General features: G+C 34.2%; 1 protein-coding gene across 1 annotated transcript in view; it reads right to left on the bottom strand.

Annotated features, from left to right (window-relative positions):
- EYS (eyes shut homolog) overlaps nt 1–23,787 on the bottom strand; it is a 1,792,869-nt gene that overhangs the window by 1,157,073 nt on the left and 612,009 nt on the right. The window contains 3 exon segments of the mRNA XM_037844664.1: nt 7,486–7,593; nt 7,768–7,864; nt 15,956–16,203. Coding sequence (XP_037700592.1) covers nt 7,486–7,593; nt 7,768–7,864; nt 15,956–16,203 — 453 coding nt within the window.

Raw genomic sequence — 23,787 nt, 5'->3', positions numbered from 1 at the left:
TTAAATGTTCCTCATGTGGGAAAATAATATATGAATGTGTTTGAGTAGATAATTACTGGTAATTTGATTAATACTATTGAGTTTAATTCTGAAACTACTCTAATATTACAGTAGCATAAACCTACAACTATATTTTGAAATTTGAGGATTACTCTGTCTATGGATTGAACGATGTTTTTTCTGATACTAAATCCCCTCTATTTATTTAAAAATTTTTTCTTTTAGCAGGAACATACTGGCAGTTGTTGGAGAAATCTGACGTTATTCAATAGTTATATACTAGGTTCAAAGTCCTATGCATTTGACAGAGAATAACTCAAAAAACCTTGCAAAGGAGAATAGTTTCCAGAAATTTCACCTGAACCCCTTTTGATGCCCAACTATCTTCTTGTTTATCTTGTACATCACCCTCTGCTGATTCTGAGTTCCTGAGTTCAGATTTGTCCTCTGGATTCTGATTTTGGATTGTTTCCTTGCTCCCAACTGGATTTCTTATTATTGATTCAGACCCTGCTCTCTTCAGGTCCTCTAGTTCTTTCCTGTTGAGAATCACCCAGAATTTATTTTCAGTCTATTCTTGGATATTGTACTGGATATGTTTTTGTACTCTTCTTTAATTTATCTTTTAATTTCAACATGTAATCAGTTTGAAATATTTACCAAAGATACAAGACCACTTAGTGTCATCTTCTGAGATGGAATTGTCATTAGTTCTAATTAAGTATATGTACAATAATATCAATGAGTAACAACAAATAATTACTGACAAAACCAATAAATAATAAGAAAATTTAAAAAATCAAAAAAATAATTTGTCTTAACTCAGCTTTCATGAAAATATTAAAATATTAATGAAAATAGGGAAACAATTTTCATGTACAGATACTAAATTGAGGGAAAAGTGCACTTTGCAAAAATAACTTTACATATTTTTTTTTCTCTTTTAGAAGTCTAGAGAAAGAGGTTTTTACCAAATTTCCTTGAAATGCTTTTAAGCCAGATTTTTATTTTTATTTATAAGAAAACTTTCTAATTAATCTCAGTCATCATTTGTAATTACAATGAAATTATTAATTACTCTGAAAACCTAGCCATCAGAAGTCTCAAGTCCCCACTCCTCTCTTTTACCCATTCAGCACACAATTGTGTGACAAACATTAGTTATATATCCAATTAAAACAGTAAATAAAGCTTGGACTTTCTTTTAAAGAAGTTAAGGGCCAATAGAGCCCTGCTTTTTAAGAAGTAAATAGGTTCCAATAGAGACAGATGTGACATACTATGAAAGCTCAGCTAACTGCTAGACAAGGTGACAGAAAAGGTTTTACTGTTATAATAAAGAGTGGAGATTATTGTAGCAGTTGGGCAGCAGGCATTAAATTTGCATGTGAAAGTCATGGTTGTATAAAATAGGATTGTATTTCCCAAGATCATTTTGAAAACCAAGAAATATCCCTATTCCTTATTTTTGCCACCCCTATTTTTTTTTTCTTGCCTACAAATGTTCCCGAATGGCTTCAAGATCAAATCAATACCTTAGAATCTGGAGAATTTAAACCAACTTACAACAGGAGGTGCTCTCTTAGTATCTCTACCAACTTTGACTTTAAATACCTCTTAAGAATGAACAGATTGCTCTTTTTAATTTAAGAATCTCCTCCTTGATATAGAATCTGTGAAGCACATGAGTATTTCTGTTTCCTCTCTTTTGACTGTGTTACACCTCCTGTGAAATAGTGAACCTGGGCATTTTTTACCGTTCTTATTAGAATGTACATGTCTTACAAAATCTTTTCATTTTCCCTTGCTTTTGTTTTGATAATTTTTAATTTTCAAATTTATTCAAATGTACAAAAAAATTGTAAGAACAGTAGAAAAAATACCATACTCTTTTTACACAGATTTTCCAATTGTTAATATTTTATAGTATCTGCTTTGTCATTTTTCTCTATAAATAAATATGTATTACTTTTCGGAGTCATTTCAGAGTACACAGCAAACGTGATCCTTTACTTCTTAATACCTTGTTGGCACTTCCCATGAACAATGACATTCTCTTAACCAAATTACAGTTATCAAAACCAGGAAAATAATTTCAATACAATACCATAATTCAATCTACACATATTATTCAAATTTTTAATTTAAAAAAATAATGATCCAGGAAATATGCATACACTGGATTACATTTAGTTGCCATGTTTCTTTATTTGGAACAGTTCCTCTAATCTGAAACAGTTTCTCAGTTGTCTTAGTCTTTCTTGCCTTGACATTTTTAAAGATCGCATTTCTAGAATGTCTCTCAATTAGGAAATACATGATGTCACCTCTTAAATAAATTATGCAATTTTAGCAGTAATACTAAATGGTGTGTCCTCAATGAAGCAAATGAAGAGACACTTGGAAATTATGGAAATATTTTTTTCAAGTATTAATGTACTAGTTTTAGCATCTACTGATGATAAATGAATCAATTATCTCCATGTTGTTTGCCAGATGGTTCTATTCCATCCCCATCATTAATTCTACATTTACTAGTTGATATCCTACTTTCAGGAAGAGTACTTATTTATTTATTTATTTATTTATTTATTTATTTATTATTGTTTTGTATCAGTATGGACTATGGCTTCTTATTTAATGGGTCATAATAGGTAACTATTGTTATTTATTTTTGTGCTAAATTTTCCGAGGTTTGGCTACTGAGAACTTATTCAAGCCAGTTTCTGTGTCCTTTTGACATGTCTCCATCTATTTAGAGCATTTTCCTATTTTCTAGCACAAGTTGTTTCAGGATCATCTTGTATTTTCCCTACCCTAGATATGGAATCAGCCATTTCTCTATACAGCTCTGGTAATTTTAAGAGAAGATTGGTATTTAGAAACAAAGATTATAGCTTTATGTATGTCATTAATGTATGTATATACACATACAAGCGTATATGGCTCATTTCTATATTTACATGTTTCTATGTGTATGTGTATTTCAAACACATGCCTATGAATGCATGAGTTCATACTAAACACCCCAATTCTATTTTAACACAATATAGTTTATTGTTACACATAAATGCATATCAAATAATTAGAATATGCAAATTCATAGAGTAAGAAATTATAATACGAGTTGCCAGAGGTAGTGGTAAGAGTGGGGAAAGGAGAATTAGTGCTTAATTGGTAACAGTTTCTGTTTGGGGTAATGGTAGCACAACATTGTGAATGTAATAATACTACTGAATTGTACACTTGAAAGTGGTTAAAATGGGAAAGTTTAGGTTCTGTATATGTTAACAGAAAAAAATAATAATTAAAAGAAACCATAGAATCTAAAGAACTGTACAACACAAAGAATGAACCCTAATGTAAACTATGGACTGTACTTAATAATATAATTGTAATATTGATTCATCACTTGTAACAAAGGTGAACATGCTAATACAAAATGTTAATAACAGGGCTAATTGTGCATGTGACTGGGGGTTATATGGTAAAATCTGTCAAAAGCATTACTAATCTAAGAATATTAATTTTATATTCTATGTTGTACTATGCATAGTTTATTTTGTTTACTTCAATTTACCTAAGCATCTTTAGGATATATTTTAAGGTGTTATGCATGCTGTGCCCATCAAGCAAAAAGAAAAAAATAGTAAAACAACTTTTAGAGATCCGAAATATACACTCCAGAGAGCAGTTATTTTTACAATAGTCTTCTTATGTCTTTATTATAATTGCACCACATGTGGGTGTGAATTTAATCTGAAACAATGTTGTTATGGCAGAATGCCTGTTTTTTGAATAGCAGTCATTCAGATTGATGTCTGGTTTCTAGGCAAACAATTTACAGAAGAATGTACAGCCTTTTGTCTTTTAGTTAAATGCATAGTAACCCATCATTTCAACTTTGTCAGCAGGAGAGGATTGCTAAAATCAACATCACACAGTGATGAGTTCAAGCCTGCTTGTTGATAATGATTGGCTGTGAGAATCACATGGGCCAGGTATTTGGAAAATTTTCTTCTTATGTTTTCTTTGAGTGGACCAACTATTGTTACTGTAATATTCTAGTGAATCTGCTAGTTATTAATTTTCAGGAGATTGATACTGTTGTTAGTTACCCAAGTGAACTGATGACTGATACTTAAAAAGATATTAGTTCGTGTGTTTCAGTATCTGAGGAATCCTTGTAGTTTCTGTGCCATTTTTATGTAAACCTGAAACTGCTCTAAAAATAAAGTTTAATTTTTTTAAATTAGTTCTATCTAATACCTCTATGCTATCAAGTATCAGAAAATGCCAACGCTAGTGTCCACTTTTGTAATGACTTTGCACATGAATTGAGGCTATCGTTTACATACTATCACATTTCAATGATTTTGTCTTTAAAAAATTTCATTAAGAAGTATTAAATGATTCAAATCTCAGTTTCAATCAACTCAAAAGAGAATGGAAGAGATTAAAAAAATGGATGCAATAGGAAATCTAATAACTGTTCTGTGGGACTATAGTTAATTTAATTTGTACTATTAAAAATTGGTTTTAAATGAGTTGTTAGATTGCTACAAATATTTTAATGGGTAATTTAATAACAGTAAGCTAAAACAAAAAGAAAATTTTTTCATAAAAACATACTTTCTGGCAAAAGAGATTGTGTATGACAATGTGATCACTTCATTTTTCACTTGTAATAGATTTTTGTCTTTGAAAATGTTTAATGCATTGAAAATGACTTTTACTATAAAAATTTAAACAAAGTAATTTTCTGAGAATAGAATATTCAATATCCATGTTTGCTTCAGAATATTTAAGGAAAATGTATGTAACAAATATATTTGAAACACTTTTATATCTATCCTGATCCCCTCTCTTCTCCATTTCCTTCAAGAGGCAATCATTATTCTTATATTGGTCTGTATTTGTTGAAATTGTGTCTTATTATTTCACTAAATACATGTTGTGTATCATATAATTCTGAGACTTTTTGATCATTAAGTATCATATATTTCAAAAAATATTTAAAAGATACATATTCTTACTGTTTGCTCATGGAAAATAATAGTTTTCTACTTTTATCACATTTTTGTTTATTTAGATTGTTTCTAAATTTTCACCATTACAAACATATCTCAAATGCATAACTTAGTACATATCTTCAAGATTTTCTTTACAGTATACACATATTAACTTTACAACACTTTCTCCAAAGTACTTCATATTCTCATGAGCAGTGGATGGGATTTCCAAGATCCATTTCAGCTGACTCACAGATCCTCAGATTTCCCCACTTCAACTTCTCCCACTTAGACTCAGAGATACACAGATAAATCCAAACTATATTAGCCAATTCCAGAAGACAGCAAATGTGAAAATAATAATAATAAATGGTTGAGCTTTCATGTTGTTTGGAAAGCAATGGTAGCAAACCAATTCCATCTGCATGATAACTTTCAAGTAGTCTTGAACTCTGTAGACAGAACAGATATGACTAAGGAATTTACATCTCTAAATCCACTGAAATTTCTTTTACTGGTAAAGGCAAAACTTCTCCTGTGACTGAGGGAACCCATTATTCTATGCAAAAAACCTTCCTATAACTACAGCTGGGAGAGTTGCCTTATACAAACCTTTGCCAGTTTTTCCTGGACCCCTAGCACCTCCGTTGCTTCTGGCCCATAAAAAGAGTTAGATTCCAACATTGCTGATAAGAAGAGGAAGCAATTACTTTGAGAGAAGAGAGCCTATACCCTAAACAGTTACAAATTCTCAACAGTCTGTACTGTCACAAAGTTGGAAATGATTCTAAAGGGGTCAGAACGATGGAGAATATATTTGAGTCATAAAAGGCTCAACTGAGATTTATTCATTGACACTGGTGGGGAGAGAAGATTTACTGTGGTAGTCTGAACATCTGGGTGTGGTGTCAACTAAACTGGATAAGCAAGGTCTGGACTTGGTCACAACTTAGGCCAATGAGGTAGAAATGCCAGAGTTTCTCTGGTATACAGTAGAAGGAGGAGTTCCAAAACAATGCAGTATGAAAATGTTGGAATGGATCTACTATGTGTAATTTGCTCAGCCACCTCTAATTCCTATCCTAAGAGGATATGGGGATGGGGGCAGGGTGAAGGGGCACTCCATTCTCCTAGGAAGACACTCCGTTCATCCAAGTGGACAGTCCATTCACCAAGGATTAAGGAAAGGATTACTGAAGGGAAACTAGTGTCCTTGAAGACATCTGTGGAGATTGTCCTCTATAGCCTGCAGATGACAGTAGGGGAGGCTACAGTGAAACCGGGTTCCTTGATACAAATTAGAATAATGGGGTCCAATAATGGAGAAGGCCTATTGGATGTGCTTGACCATGAGATACAAAATGAGCAAATAACCATAAAATACAGGGAAAAAGAATGGTGACCCATGGTTTTGTTCACAAGAATTTGTGGCAATGGCTCACTGATGAAGAGTTTCTAGAACTGAAATATAAAAACAGTCTACTATGATGCTACTTGACATATATAGAATGAAGGGTATAGGTCTGCAGAACAGAAATTTAATTCAGTTTGTCCTTGTACTGTTTCCCAATCCCTTATACAACTCCCAGTCCTAAGCTAGGTCATAAACTCAGTCCCTCAACTAAGGGTCAGACTGGCCCTTTGAAGAAAGATACTGTAATATAGCCGCTGGTGTTCCATGCTTCTTCCTCCAAGCCTTACTGAACACATACAGCAGGCACAATTGGCTATTTATATGGAAAAAATGTACTTAGATCCCTACCTCATACTAGACACACCCTTACTCCTGCATACATTCACACACAGACACACTCAATATTCCATATGGATTTGAGATTTAAGTATGAAGGAGAGAACTTTAAATATTTTCAAACTGCAATTAAAAAAAAAAAAACATGATTTAGGGAATATAAAAATGTCTGCTAAATGGTACAGCACATCTATCTTTAGATACATAACCTAGAGTAATTGTATACAGTAGTTGTGCTTTTAGACAAATATTTGAAAACTTTAAATAGCACTACTGTTGATAAGACAAAAGAGGAAAATAGTGCAAATACCTATCTATGATCAGAGAATGAAAAATAAATGTTGGCATATATTTTAGATGGACTATTCTAAGAAGTTGAAAATGAGCAACAGATATATGCATAGATAGGTGATATAGACATATGTTGGAGAAAAGGCTTGTTTCAGAAGATTACACACAGTATTACTTCACCTATATTAACAGGAAAAATAAACTGTCTTATTCAGGCATATATAAAAATAATACTACAAATTAAAGACAAGGGTTGTAGGAATTCAGGATATTAGATGAAATTGGGTGGGAGGGAGGAGGATGGATTTGGAAAAAAGCACAAAGTTATAAGTAAGGTCCTACTTTATAAGTTGCATAATGGACATGTTTTCACTTTATTATCTGTTAAATTATACATACAAATAATATATTTGCTCAAAAACAGCCTCTAACCTGTTTGTGAGAGCCACACATGTTCCATTATTCTTGCAAGGTTTAGAGGAGCACTTATTAATTTCAATTTCACATAGAGTTCCAGAAAATCCAGGTCTGCAAACACACCTATTGAATATGAAGTGTAATAACTCTATTAATATTACTTTATAAAATGAAGTTGAAGTTTCAAACCATTGCAGCATTACAAATTTATTACTAATCAGAAATTTTGTTAAATCTGTCAATTGAAATTCTAAAATTCTAAATATACTATTACCTAGATTTTTTTATTTTCTCTACCTGAAATTGTGGACTCCATCCTCACAGTCACCATAATTCTGGCAGGGAAGGAAGAGGAACTCATTCATATCAATTTCACAGTGTTCATCTTCAAATTCTGCAAGAGAGATGAGATGGGTATGGCTGAGCAATCCTCCTATAGAGTGTGAAAGTCAGAAGCAGTGGTAAAGGGTCTGGAGAATATGCTCATAATGGAGATCAAAAAATAAATAAAATGGAAAATATTCTCATACAACTCCATTTCAAATTAAGTATGAAAAAAATTATGTTAGTTTCTAGATTAATGAGCTCAAATGAAAGAATCAGGGGAAGAATACTAAATCCCCTGGGCAAGCAGAGTTGTTGCTGTTGTTGTTTTAAAGTATTTAAATGTTTCAGCAAGAATAAAAATAATCTGGCAAGCAAATGAATTAATGTGATGACCAATCTTAAAGTAAAATTGAGCTTCAATGATCACATTTATTCAAGGCAGTTAGCAGATGAGGCAAATTATTTAATTGTTTTTCATATCCAAGTACTTCAAAGAAAACAAATTATTTAGGCTCATAGCTACATAATTAGTCATCCATTTAAACACATGCCAGTAGTATTTTAAAAAATGAACATGAAAGAAGATTATATGGACTGATAAGAGTAGCAGTTCTATTTATTTCAGAACATTGGAGTCAGAAAAAAATCAGCATGGTTTCACTTTTCTCAACAAAATGCAATATTTTAACATTTATCATGCCTATTTAAACAATATTCCCATGGTTGTATAACTAGTATATTGTATATTAACTAGCATATTTTACTAATTTTCCTAAATATTTCTCAATAATAGTTAGAAAATACAAGAAACAAGAATAATTTTCTTTTATTTTTTTTCCTTTGCAGTGCTATTACTGAGTACCAAATGATCATAGCGACAATATAAATATCCAGTAAAACTCATTTAGTTTCAGGAATAGAGACTCATTCTAAGAAAACTATTTTTCTAAGTTTATTCTAAGAAAACTATTTATTTCTTAGAATAAAACTTATTTATTCTGAGAAAACTATTGTTGGCATACACATGGACTGGGATTGGAATTAAAACACATCTGAAGGATAGCATGGTCTAGAGTCCCACAAGTTTCTGTCTTCCTCCCATTATATTCATACTTCTTTCTTCTCGTATGAGTTCTTCTCCTTTTTCTATCTGCAAATATCTCTTCCTGTTTAAAGTTTCAAATCATTTGTAACATTCTCATGCAGATGATATATGTAGCTTCCTTGGCTTCTATCTTGTATCATGATGTTTCAGTGTCAGCACCTACTGTTCCATGAAAATTTTTCTCAGTATTTCCTCACTCAGATTCCCATGAAATGAAAACACACACACACATACACACACACATAAAGGATTGGCCCACTTTATTTTTTCCCATCATGCCATGCCACAAGCCTCTGCCATTCTCTGGGGCACATACCATCAAGTCAACTGTCAAACCCTCTTCCAATTGAAAGTCACCCGGGAGGTTGGGATGACATCATATAAAATCTGGCTGCCACTTCAGCAGAAGATAATATGGAAAACTAAAACATACTTAATCCAGACCAAGTCATAAGAGGGAAAAAGGGACAAATTAAAGATAGGATGAATAGAAAACAAATAGCAAGATGGTTTAAATTAAAGCCATACATAATAATTACATTAAATATAAGTAATTTTTAGAATTCCAATTAAAAGGCAGAGACAGCCAGACAAAAAAAATATATAAAATAACCATAATAGAACCAACTACATGAAGTCTAAAAGAAATTCACTTTATATCGAAAGGTGCACATGGTTTAAAATTCAAAAAATGGAATAAAGATGTGTCATGAAACATTAATCATAAGAAACCTCAAATGGTTGAATGAGTAGCAGAAAAAATAGACTTCAGGACAAGCATTATTTTTAAATTGCCTCCCCCCTTTTTTTTTTTATCTCATTCACTTTTTGGTTCCTTCAAGTTTACTCTGAAATTATATACTTATAATTACATTTGTGCTGTAGGTATTATATACTCAGCTTTAAAAAAAAATTTAAAATAAATTATTTCCAGATTAATATAGCTCTTATTTTAGTTTTGGAAATTGTTACTATTCCAAAACACATTAACATCATCAATCACTGCTGTTGTTTTTATATTTGATTTTTAAATGTCCATAGTACAGTTATAAGTAACATCTTTAAAAAATGCTCTAATTCTTTAAATAGTTCATTGTGATTATCAGATTTTTCATAAGTTAAAGATTTAGAAAATAATATGCATTTCACCATGATTAGTTTACTCCAGGCGGCAGGGCATTCTGACTCTAAGATGTTACTTGGAAATGTTCTTTTGAGAACTGGACCTCAGGGGTGTTAGGTGGCTGCAGAAGTGCCTGTGCGCCTCCATTAGTTCAGTCAGGCTGATGAATCCGAACCTCAGGACCTGGGAAACTTGGACATCTCACAGGATAACCTTGTTTTCTGTGGTCTTGCTTTATTCATTATGTTGGACATTTCTGAGATGGAGCTTTGTTGCAACTAGCAACATATGTCAATGGGCCGAGGAAATGTGATTCCTGAATACAGAAGAAGGAGAAAAAAAATAAAGTAGACGTGGACTGTATTAAAATAAGCCAAAGCTTTGCTGAAAAAGCTTATTTGAGGTTGGGGGTGGCGGAGGTTAAAGTGTACACACGTCATCCCAATGTGTCTATAGTTAATCCCAAACTAAAGTTGTCACAGTCTTTTGAATTAGAAGTTGATATTCATGTGTGTGAAGAGTACTTGTTTAGAACATATACAGTTTGTAGCTGAAAGATGTTAAAACAGAAAACACAGTGAATTAATTCTATGATGTTTCCCAATTATTTATCTCTTTCCACAACTATTTGGCTGCTTCTCCGTTATTAACTACAGTATAATTATTTACACATACAAACAAGCATTCTCAAATAGATTCTTTCTTGATTCTTTTTTTAAAATATATACTGTCTGGCTTGCATATTATTGTGGCAAATGTATGTACATGAATGGTTAATAAATGATATTTTAAAACTTCCCCACTCACCCAAAACATATTTGATGATTGACTACTAAGCCTACTGCTTAAATCCAGGAGTTAAATTAATCTAGATTACAAATATCATTTTTAAATAATTTTTTCTCATTCTTAACAAATTCAATCCTGTTGCTGTTTTCAATAGACTCTAAAAAGATTTAACACCAGATTGAAAGTGAACTTTAAAAATGACTTGAGATACTAAATATTTTTAAATGTAATAAATATTTAACATGTTTAAGGTTAATTGATAACAGTATATATATATTTTTTGAAGAATCTTCTCAATATACATTTTCCACACCTATTTAAACCTAATAGATATGTGCTACCACAAGTATGCTTTCTTGTTTTCAATTTGTCAAAAGGAGTGATTTTTAATTTAGACAAACTATTTTGTCATGACATGTTTATTTGGTGCTTGGAATTATACAGCCTAAGTAATGTAGCATTACCGTAATGACAGTATACGTGCTAGAGTAATAGACATATTTAAATGCAACCACTTGCTTCCTCAAGTACTACAAATCCATCAAGCTGTGGATCCCAGCGGTAAATCAATAGCACATGTAAATGCTCTGATTCTGCCAAGGTGACTTTTCCACATTTAATCCTTGGTAAATTGTCATTTAAAAGATAATTTTGTTCCTTTTATCTTGGAGACTTATGGACAAAGTGGCTACATTTGGAAGCTAAATGCTTTAAATTAAATTATATTTGATAGTTTAATTTTCTCCTCTATAAACTGAGACAAAATTTAAAATAGAAAGATAAAGAATTTTCCTAAAGCAAACATTAAAGAATAAATGCTTTATAAGTGAAATAATTTTAGATCTCTCACTATATACAGTCACATGCTAATATAGAGACCAATGTATGAAAAATTCATATTTATTTTCATCTGAAGTCATCTTTATCTCCTTAAATATCATGGTCTTTAAATTCCATTTTGACCAGCCCATAGCTGAACCCATTTAATTCAAACTCTCCCACTCTATTAGCTATTTCCCTTCAGTGTATGCATTAACCATTTCTTTTTTGATGACATGTAAGGAAACAAAAATACTAACTTATGTAAAATGTATATTTTATTGGTAGCCTAAATAGGAGAGAAGCCAGGCAGTTCACAGGAATGAAGAATATAGGACTGAACCAAGGATTTAACACTGCCAAGACCAGCTCTCCTTTCACAAATACTTTTCTCCTATTGCATACAGACTTCTCCATGTGAAGGACTTCATGGTTGGCAGCACCAACTGAAAAATGCTGGCAGAAAGAGAAAACCTCTTTCTCTCAGTGTCTGTCTCAAGGCAGGACTCTGAGTGGCAATATTTCAGTCACATGCCCAGACCCTGGGCCAAGCATGGTTGCCACAAGGATGGAATTTCCTGTGCATCTTAGCTTGAGTTCTTCAAAAAGACCGTGAGATAATGATTTGTGTACAGTTTGTCTGAGAGCTGACTCACAGCAATTATCATAAGGGAGTGGGGAAACAAAAGAAGGAAAGGAGTAAAGCATGGTTTAATGAGCAGGTTACTGCTATGGGTAATTGGGGTTTGAACCTGTTGGGAACCCTCATAGAGACCATGTGGAGCATAGCTCAGAGTCATCAAATTAAACAAATTATCCAGGAGCCTTCAATTCTCATGTATAACTGCCATAAATGTGAAAGCTCTTGCCATATTGTATGTTAATGGTTAGTTAACTTGTCTGTTGCGCCCCTACACTTTAAATTCCTGAGGGCATGCATGTCTTCATCAGGTTTAACTTTTCCAGAACTTATCTCAATTCTTGACCCATTGTAAAATATCAATATGTTTGTTGTATCGGTTAATAAAGAAGACAATTTTTAGATTTCTAGAGCACTACCAACATGCAGTTGCAAAACTGGCACATGTACACAGAACAGAGTATGCAAAGATGGCAAAAGAAATCATGTGTACTATAACTAAAGTTTGAAGCATGTAAATTGATTGTACATTCAATCACCAAAACTAATACTATTGCGGTGTCAAGAATAAACTCCATTTCTTCTAGAATGTTAGAAAATTGTATTTGCCTTTCTATATGCTGTTTTTATATTTACTAAAGTACCACCTTTTTTAAATCACGGAAATTGCTCCAAACAGGATTATATATAAAACAAACTCAGAATTAATTATTATTGCTACATGATTCTTTCTCTACCTGTTTTCCAAAAGAAAGCGTTCGTTGTTAACAGGGACTAGATTTCCCACCTCAGTTCTAACCAGAAGACAAAAGAACTGCCCTTACTTTCTCTTGCAAAACATGATCACAATAGTTCTGGTGTTTTACTATACTTACACAAGTTTAAAAAAGCTTACATTGTACCACCATGAATCAGATATTTTTTAGTTATAAGTCTGAATACACTAACCCAAATGATTTACCTACTGAGCAATCAATCTGGCATAAATCCAAAACTATTGATTATTCTACTTGCTGGTTCTTCAAGGTAAATTTGAATGATGCTTATAATTTAGTAGCCTAACATGTGGTCACATTATTATTTTGTCTCTGGAATTTAATCTATACTCATATTTAAATTACGATAGATCTTATGGACAATATCTATGAACATGAACTTCAGAAATACAAATGCTCAGACCTTAAGACTTAAATCTCTTTTATCATCATCAACCATATTCTAGTCATTTGATTAATAACCAACAGCCCACAAAAAGCTCAAGTGGAGCTGAAAAAAATCTATACTATCTGTAATAGATGTTAAGTTTTAGAATCATTTGGGGTTTTATATTTTACTTGTTAAAATGGAATTCGATCCGAAAATTTTGTTTAAAAAAATTACATAATGGTTTAGACATAACTCCTATTTTTAAATAAGAAATATTAAACTAACACCGGACATAGCTTCTAATATATTTTATAGCCAACTTCTTTTTAATTTTCTAAGGTAGTTTTCATTACTATTATTAAGCAAAGTTACACCTTTTAGAAGTTGAAATGTTAAAGGCAATATCAAATAAACATTTTTACAGTAGTTAAAACTGACTTACAGAAACTTACTCCCTTGATTTACTAGGTTTCATAACATATTTTTTCATTTTCTTTAAGTAGATATCTATGAAGGAAATAGTTTTCAATTGATGTGCACTTCAAATATCTCTTTGTGCTGAACCACAACTTGAAAGAGATAAAACACACTATTTATTGTGCCTTTGTACTGTGCCTTCCATTCTATTAACCATCATGCTTGGTCATATTTCTCTGAAAACCTTAAGTAGAATGATAAAGTTGCAAGAAAAAAACCTATATTTCACTTATTTATGATAATGATGTCTAAATCTTCCTAAAGACTTATCTTTGTGGGTGCTCATGTATAAGGGGACTCTTACTACTAGTTTGAAATGGGATCTCAAGAATTTGTATCTCTGAACTTATTTTCCTCTCACCCCACAATCACATGAAAAGAATCTCATTAGATTACATATATTTATTAAATTAATTAGAAAAAGGCATTAACAAAAAATATTATGATTTGGTAAAAAAAAATCCCATGTGGTACTAAATTATCTCCAGTGAAAATAGAAGTGGTATTATTTAGACTGAATTACCTATATTTTTGCTTCTCAATAATTATAGAAATAATCTGAGAATATATTTATATTAAGCATAAGTTAAATAGAGTACTACAGAACAAAAATGCTGGGTAAGTTAGCTCTTCCACTGATGTTGAATACATTTTTTCCAAATGTTTCATTCTCAATCTTTGTTAAAAGGGAAATTATTTATTCATTTTCCTTATGTGCTTCATATTTACTGAGATTTTCAGGTGCATCAAATGACCCCTCCCCATTTTGTCTCTCTGTATTGCTTCCTCAAGACTGCAAACATGTTACAGCATGCTCCAAATGCCCACATTATATGTTCTATAGAGCCCATGTCATTTTCTCATAAATGGTTTTGGTTGTCCTTATAGTTTCTCCTTCCAGTACCTCAGAAGACCCAGCAGTTTTTGTCATGCTCTCAGGTTCAAGGACTTGCCTCCATATCACTATAACACATTACCTTCCATCTAAAGAAGTTTTAGAGGGTTGATAAAAATAAATGGAAACAGCTTTGACTAAGTTATCCCATTAACTTATATAGTCTAAGTTAGCCTTTCTGGACAGAAGACCATAAATGTGTCATCCTTATCTTTAAGAAACTCCTATCTAGTAGAGTCAGTGATGGGGAAAGAGATATGAAACCATAAAGGAGTATCGGAAAATAAATTTCAGTTGTGGATCTCTTTAAGAATGTGGTTTTACATTGTTCTGATGACTCATTCCAGCTGAAAACCTGCCACATTCTAGCCTTATGGAGGAAGCATTCTGACCGAAGACAGTGATAGCTCTTGAGTTGTCAGTGGTAAATGTATGACTAACCACCCATGCTTTAATAAGAATTCTCTCAGTTATATATGAAGAGACCTAAATCAAGCAAAGTTAAGGATAATAAGTGGTTATTGGCTTATATGATCCAGAGAGCAGGAAGTACCTCTAACTTCAGGCATGGCTGAATCCAGGGGCCCAATAATGTCTTCACACCTGCCCTTTCCATGGGCTCTCTCCTTATGGGGCTAAGTGGCCAACAGAGTCACATGATACTAGTTTAGCAATCTCAGTTTAAAGATGGGATGCTTCTAGATAGCTCCAAGAGAAAAGTCACAGTGAAATATTTGGCTACCCTAGATTGGACCTGTGCTTATCTGAACTGCTATTGTCAGGACCAGGGCATATAAACAGAGTAGTGAGATTAGCCTCACTGACAATGTGGGACAACATTCTGTAGGAAAAAACAAACAAACAAACAAACAAAAAACTGTTATCAAAGAAGGAGAAAGGATTTCTGATAGAGAGAAAGGATATATATATATAGAGAGAGTCAGAAAAACCAAAGCTTCATGCTGCCACCACCCCCAACTCCCATGCAATTTAGGTTACATTTATTAGATTATCTCCCCAATATGTTTGTATATGTGGATTTGGAGCCAGATACTTCCCCATCCCCAATATATAAAGATTTTCTCTCACCTATTCTTAAGGGATTATTGTCCTATGGTGTGGGGGGGGTACTAAACAAAACATTGAAACACTATAAATTCTTACCTTTTCTACAAACACAATAATGATCTCCATCTACCAAAGTCAAGCATGTTGATTTTTTTCTGAGGAAATTGCAGGGATCATAGAGTTGTTGGCAAAACTTCCCAGTATGAAAGGGTGGGCACAGACATACAAATTGCCAAGAGGTGGTAGATTCATGACAAAAATCTCCATTCATGCATGGGTCAGAGTCACATTCATTTATTTCTTCGCTACAGTTTTGTCCAGCCCATCCAGATGTACATTCACAGCTGAAATAACATTTTAAGAATGTGAAAAACACTTTACAGGTTTATTCTTTGCATTTTCAATATAATTACTACAATGAACTAATATGAAAAAAAATTTAATTTAGAACAGGATTAATAAATTATCCATAGTTTAAAAACATTGTGTGCCAGTTTGAATGTATTGTGTCCCCCAAATGCCATTATCTTTGTGGTCTTGTTGGACAGATGTTTTTGGTGCTGGTTAGATTTGCTTGGAATGTGCCCCACTCAGCTGTGGATAATAATTTTGATGAGCTGTTCCCATGGAGGTGTGGCCCCACCCATTCAGGGTGGGCCTTGATCAGTGGAGCCATATAAATGAACTGACTGAGAGAGAGAAAACTCAGTGAGTGCAGCTGGGAGTGCTGTTCTGAAGAGGAGCAACCTTGCTAGAGAGGAACGTCCTGGGAGAAAGCCGTTTTGAGGCCGGAGCTTTGGAGCAGATGCCGGCTGCCTTCCTAGCTAGCAGAGGTTTTCTGGACACCACTGGCCGTCCTCCGGTGAAGGTACCCGATTGCTGGTGTGTTACCTTGGATGCTTTGTGGCCTTAAGACTGTAACTGTGCAGCAAAATAAACCCCCATTTTATAAAAGCCTGTCCATCTCTGGTGTTTTGCATTCTGCAGCATTAGCAAACTAGAACAGATTTTGGTACTGGAGAAGTGGGGTGCTTTTGCTGCTGAGTTTGCAAATACCAAACATGTTGGAACGGCTTTTCAAATGGATAAGGGGAATATGCTGGAAAAATTGTGAGGAGCTTGAAAGAAAAGGCCTAAACTGCTTTGAAGAGACTGTTTGTGGAAATATGGACTCTAAAGATACTTCTGATGAGGTCTTGAACAGAAATGATGGACGTGTTGTTGTGAACTGGAAGAAAGGAGATCCTTGTTTTAAAGTGGCAGAGAATTTGGGAAAATTGAGTCCTGGTGTCAGATGGAAGGAAGAATTTGAAAGCGACAACCTGGAATACTTAGCTGAGGAGATCTCCAGACTACATGTGGAGCATGTACCCTGGCTTCTCCTTGCAGCTTATAGTAAAATGTGAGTGGAGAGAGATAAACTTAGAACTGAACTCTTGGGTTCAAAGAGACCAGAAGCTGATCGCTTGGAAAATTACGAGCTTCCAGGGGGTGGAATCCCTGAAGCTATAGCCCAACATGAGGATGTAACCAAACACGGAACCCAGCCGCCATTTCAGTACAAGCCGAGATTGAAAAAGGAGTTAAGCAGAAAGGATTTGTGGGAAGTCCTATTGTCTAATGGCTTTGACCCCTGTGTGCTTCATGCAAAGCCAACAGAATTTTGCAAGATCTTTATAGACAGAGCCATTGCCGGTCTGGACTGGAGGAGACAGACAAGGAAAAAATTAAAGGAAAAATGTCTTCAAAGACAGAGCCATGGAGGTTGAGGTCTGGAGGCAGGAGGTCTCAGGCTGGGAGAGCGGAGCAGCCCACATGCATGGAAAGGGTGAGCTTGCCCTGGAGGTTGAGGGCGGGCTTTCCACCTCCATGCTCTGGAAGAGTTTTGCCATCTGAGGTCCCAAAGAGGGCGGAGCACATTCCCAGGGAATTGGGGAGAGCCTGGCTGCCACCACACTGTTCTGAAGGGGTTGAGCGTGTGTCCCGGAGATGGAAGGGAATCTGGGAGCTGCCCCGATGTTTGAGGAGGGTGGGGCCGAGAAGGTGGTCTCCCCAATGCGTGGGTATGTTGGAGCACTCACCCAAGCATTTGGAGAGAAAAGGGCTGCCACAAAGGCACTTAGGAAGCATTAGACTCCCGCTCTCTCAAGCCCCAAGGATGCAACATTGTTCTGTTAATGACTCTCAGACTTTGAAATCTAATGGAGTTTGTCCTGCAGGTTTTAGGAACTGTTTTGGTCCTGTTAACCCTGTTTTTCTTACTGTTTCTCCTTATGGCAATGGAAATGTTTATCCTATGAATGTCTCTCCTTTGTATATTGGGAGCACATAACTTGTTCTAAGTTCACAGATCCACAGCTAGAGGGGAATTATGCCTTAGGACTGACCACGCCTAAATTGATTTTGATGGGATTTTGTACTTAACTTTTGTTACTGAAATGATTTAAGTTTTTGTGATATTGTGATGAAATGACTGTATTTTGTATTTGGAAAGATAATATCATTTTGGGGTCCAGGGGGCGGAATGTGCCGGTTTGAATGTATTGTGTCCCCCAAATGCCATTATCTTTGTGGTCTTGTTGGTGCTGGTTAGATTTGCTTGGAATGTGCCCCACTCAGCTGTGGATAATAATTTTGATGAGCTGTTCCCATGGAGGTGTGGCCCCGCCCATTCGGGGTGGGCCTTGATCAGTGGAGCCATATAAATGAACTGACTGAGAGAGAGAAAACTCAGTGAGCGCAGCTGGGAGTGATGTTTTGAAGAGGAGCAAGCTTGCTAGAGAGGAACGTCCTGGGAGAAAGCCATTTTGAGGCCGGAGCTTTGGAGCAGATGCCGGCTGCCTTCCTAGCTAGCAGAGGTTTTCTGGACACCACTGGCCATCCTCCGGTGAAGGTACCCGATTGCTGGTGTGTTACCTTGGACGCTTTGTGGCCTTAAGACTGTAACTGTGTAGCAAATTAAACCTCCATTTTATAAAAGCCTATCCATCTCTGGTGTTTTGCATTCTGCAGCATTAGCAAACTAGGACACATTGTTTGCCTTATTTCCTGGTACAATTCAATGTACATTATTGTGAAACTGACTGCATTGACTAGAATAATATTTAAGAACATTTGGTAAATTTCTAATGTAGTTAGGCCACTGAGACCTATTAGAGTACAATGCTAACAATTTCACTTTTAGTAACTATAGAGTTGAGCTGAGTTACTAATTGAACAGAATTTCTCAATTATTTCTTTAATGTAAAATAATTTTTACAGATGGGATAACTGTTTACAAGCCAAAAGGGTATTTAATTCAATGTCTTTATCAATATGTGACACTTGTAATTACCAGATTTTTAACAAGGTGCTCTTTTTATGTTAGGCATCTGTTTTTGTTTTTGTTTTCATTGTTTGCTTGTTTAAACATCTGAATTATTAATATTTGAGTAATGTAGAAAAATTAAAGAAAAAGCAGACAAATAAAAGGGAAAGCATTCATATCAGAGACTCTAGGTCAGCCTGACCCTTAACTATCCAGTTTTTGTCATAATCTTTGGAACTTTTGACTCCAAATAGCACTTTAAACAATCAAACATCTTCCATCAAAGTAGGTAAGTTCTGCCTCCAAGAAGAGGGGAATTCTGAGAGGACAGGAAAGGAGTTCTCCAAAAATGCAGTAGCCAAACAAGAGAAATGGACATATAATTAAGCTAGTAAATGCAAGTATTGTCCATCAGCTGGTAGTGTTGAAGCCAACCATAAATTGTAGGTTCAGGCTAAGGACTTACATCAGTCTTTAGGCATGGCAGAGCTCAAAATCTTAAGTGACTGTGACATCAGTCAGGTAAAATACCATGAAACGATGCATAAGAAATAGTAGAAGAATTATTTTTGGAAAAAAAGTTCCTTTACTGAAAGACTAGATTTTTAAGATATCTTGAATCATTTTCAAGGGATCATTTTCTGAAATCCTCTTACTTGTTTCATGATAAGTAATATCTTGCTAGAGAAAAAAAAAGGATGAAGGAAAGAAAGGACAAAGGAAGGGAGGGAGGGAGGAAAGAAGGAAGGAAGGAAGGAAAGAAGAAAGGAAGGAAGCAATCACCGCATTTTTAGTGTCAAAGCCCATGAATGTCAAGACCTTTCTGCATTAAATATAGTAAACATAGAAAATACCAATATTGAGAAAGAGGATAATTGAATGAGTGACTTCCCCAACAATTGAAAGTGAATTCTAAGAGATGGAAACAAAGAATAAAACAAATAGAGGGCAAAATGGTTTTAAGCATAATTGACAATAAAGTGTTTACCAGTTCAAAAAATTAAACCCAATATAAGAAATTGAAAATTCCCCAAAGAACTATATCATCATTTAATGACTTATTAATCCTGCAAATGATTTCACCTTGCTGTAGGATTGCACCTTGTTGTAATGTTTGCTTGTTACACTTTATAGGAATCATCACATACACTGCCTTGTGTTATAACCATTTGCATAGCTTGCTACCACTATTAAGGTAAGAATTACCTGAATATTCATATTCTTATGCACATACTGAATGCTGACAATATTATAAATATTGTAGATATAAGAGCTTTAGATTTGGAATCTGGTAGGTGTACCTGAATTCCTTCACTTGAGAAATTGAGACCCAGAGAACTTAATGGGACTGGAAATCTCAGAGAATTCGTGTAAAGATTAACTGAGATGATGAATAAATCATGACCCTTAGAGTGATTTCTACAGTGCTTAACCACCTATAGTGGTTACTAAGTTTTATTATAGAATTTTAAAAAGCATTTGATACCCTGTTAGCCTAAATAAAATATGCATCTAAGCAATGGGTATTGCTTCACTTTATAGAGAGGTGCTCTTCATTTGTATGTCACTTCACATTTTGAAATTATTTCAAATACATTATGCAATTTGATACTTCCAACAAAGATTCAAAAATAGATAGAAAAAGCATACATATTCTCATTTTACAGACAAGATACTTGGAAATGCCGAGGATAAAAATGAGTTATCCAAAGTTATGTGGTTAGTAGGTTGGAAATTTGGGATGTGGTACTCAGACCTCTTTCTCCCAGCTTCCTTCTTTTTACTTCTTTTTTTACATGTTTTAAATCCATTATCACACCACTCGACATTTTATGAAATGATGTTAAAATTAGGTATTACCAATTTAATAAAATAGCTTCTGTATATTTATTTCACTGGAAATAACTTCACTGTAACCAAACCATTCAGTCATGCCATGGGAATCGATGAATACATTATGGAAATTTTCAGAGGATAAAGGTTAGAGAATTAATATTTTCTTAAATCATAATTGCTACACATCATGAAGGAGGTTGCAAAATATTTATGCTCTTTTTCTCTTTACTGTATTCACCCATGAGTACATAATTTCAACTTGGCTGCTTTAAAAGAGCTTCCTATGTATAACCAACATGCTTGAATATTTAGCATACATGTGGAAGGTTTGTTTTCTCTTCTCAAATAACAGGTGGCTCAGATTCATGTGGTGTCCTTACAAGGATCAAAGCCTCAGGAAAGCATCTGGTCATATGTCAATAGGGTTGATGTGCAGGCTGAGCCTTGTGGAAATGGATGGATATTTTGTAGAAAATAAAGTTCCAGGGAACAAAGTCACTACTTGTAACTGCCAATCAGATCTATGGATTTATATATTTGAATCTGTTTTCATACACATCAGAGAAACTAGTTTTTGATGGATGGAAAAACATATTTTATATGAGAGCATGAATGTGGTTTTAGATTGTACCATGAAATAATTTCAGGAGTAAATCTGTTCTGGCAAGATTTTTGAAACTCACAGCTAGAAGCAGTATCTTTATGGATTTTAAAAAAAATAAATAACACAAGCAAAAATACTGCATGACTTCTCAAGTGTACAACTCCAAGTCATAAACACTTAAAAATTAATTTAGTGTGTACCTAAAGGTAGAATAATGTATTCCAAATTTCTGTTTTCCTAGTAAAGAAACCTAATTTCATGGCATACAATATACTTAACTCCTATTAAGTATAAACATTTCAATTCTTAAATGTTGTTTCAGAGTATCAAAGCTTATAATAGAAGATAAAGTAGGCATCATATTAAAAAATATGAGCATTCATTAAACTCATTAGCTTCAAAAATCTTAACAGAAGACAATTTCTGAATACTAAGCATTAAGTATATTTGCCTATAATAAGTATTGATATGTAATGAATAAGTATTGTTCAGTAATACATATCAATGTTTGAACATCTTTTACATATTAAGGTATGTTTTCTTTGTGGCTATAACTTGTAAATATTAATCTAGTATAACACATAACTTAAGAATATTTTCTTATAAAAGTTAATTCACTTACTGATTATTGTAGCCATTATTATATGCAAAATAGAGTTACTATCAGAATTGGGAACTGAAAAAGAAATAGTAAATCATCACCAATCAGAATGGCAGAGTAAGAAGGTCCAATTGCTCTGCCAGCCCTTTAGAAGCTTTGAGTAACCAGAAAGAACTGGCAGAAACATCATTCTCCAACTCCAGGAAGAAGCTGAAGGATTGCAGTAACAGGATAAGTGCCAAATTAAGAAAAAGGAAACCTAAAAATGTTCATCTCTCCTCATCTCTTCCTGGGCTCTGCATGGAGCCAAATTGGGCTCCCAGTGTGGGTCTCTGGTCCTGGTTCCAAAAAAAGCAGAGTAACCCTCATATACATAACGGAGGCACAGATGTCTGGGCCAATCTGTCTGGCGGCAGCATGAAGGACTGAACCAGAACACTTGTCACAGGATCATAGTCACAGAAATTGCTCTGTATATAGAAGGCATTTCACAGAGCTCTCCTACAGAACATTGTGAGACAGCAGTGAAGTCATGGCTACCTGTGCCAAGGGATTGTTGAATGTGTCACATATAGTGCAGTGCCTGGGACAAAGAAGAAATTGTTTTCAAGGGAAGAGGAATTTATGCACCTCCACATAACTAGGGGAATTCCTAGGGACAGACACATACCCAAGACAAGATACATGAACAGAAAGGATCAAAGAGACCCCTACGCTTTGGCCCTTAAGCTACTCTCTAAACCCTTCATATGGATAAGCTCTGAAAGAAAGCACTCAGGTCAACCTGCAAAGACTGGGAATGATGTTTTCTTTTTATCAGTTTGTTTATTTGTTTGTTTATAAGCTCCAGGAATTCAAGGAAATCTTTATCATAACTCTAGCAGGACACAAGCTTAAGGAACAGATGTCTTAGAGTCTAAATTACAGAAAATACATTTTAAAATATCAGAATATACAGGTTGTAGCAAAAGATTACAAAACATACAAAAGGAGAAATAAAAGCATTGGAAACTGTCAATGAGGACCAGTCCTAGGATAGAGCAGAGACTTTTTGGAAAGCAGCTCTAATTATGATCAAATAACTAAAGGAAAACATGGACAAAGAAATAAAGGAAGTCAGGAAAATGACAGATGAACACAAAGGTAATATCACTGGAGAGATGAGAATTATGAAAATGAACCAAACAGAGATGAAGACCACAGTAACAGAAATTTAAAATTCCCTAGGGGTTTCAACAGCGATTGGAGCTGGCAGAAGGAAGAATCAAAGAACTTGAAGATAAGACAATTGAAATGATCTAGACTGAGAAGCAGAAAGAATGAACAAAATTGAACAAAGCTGAGGAACCTGTGGGACACTATTAAGCATAACAGAATATGCATTATGTGAGTCCCAGAAGGAGAAGAAAAAGAGAACTCAAGAATTTTTATTTTTTATATTAATAGAAAAATAATCTTTTCTATTCAGTCTATCAATCCTTATTATATAATTTTTTTCAAAAAACGTGGTTGTCTTTCTCAATAATATGGGACATATAACATTGAGAATAAACATTAATCCAAACTGGAAAAATTATTGC

Source organism: Choloepus didactylus, chromosome 7 (genome assembly GCF_015220235.1).
Source record: "Choloepus didactylus isolate mChoDid1 chromosome 7, mChoDid1.pri, whole genome shotgun sequence".
Classification (NCBI taxonomy): domain Eukaryota; kingdom Metazoa; phylum Chordata; class Mammalia; order Pilosa; family Megalonychidae; genus Choloepus; species Choloepus didactylus.
Note: the sequence above shows the minus strand (reverse complement) of the source record. Positions and strands in the feature narration are given on the sequence as shown.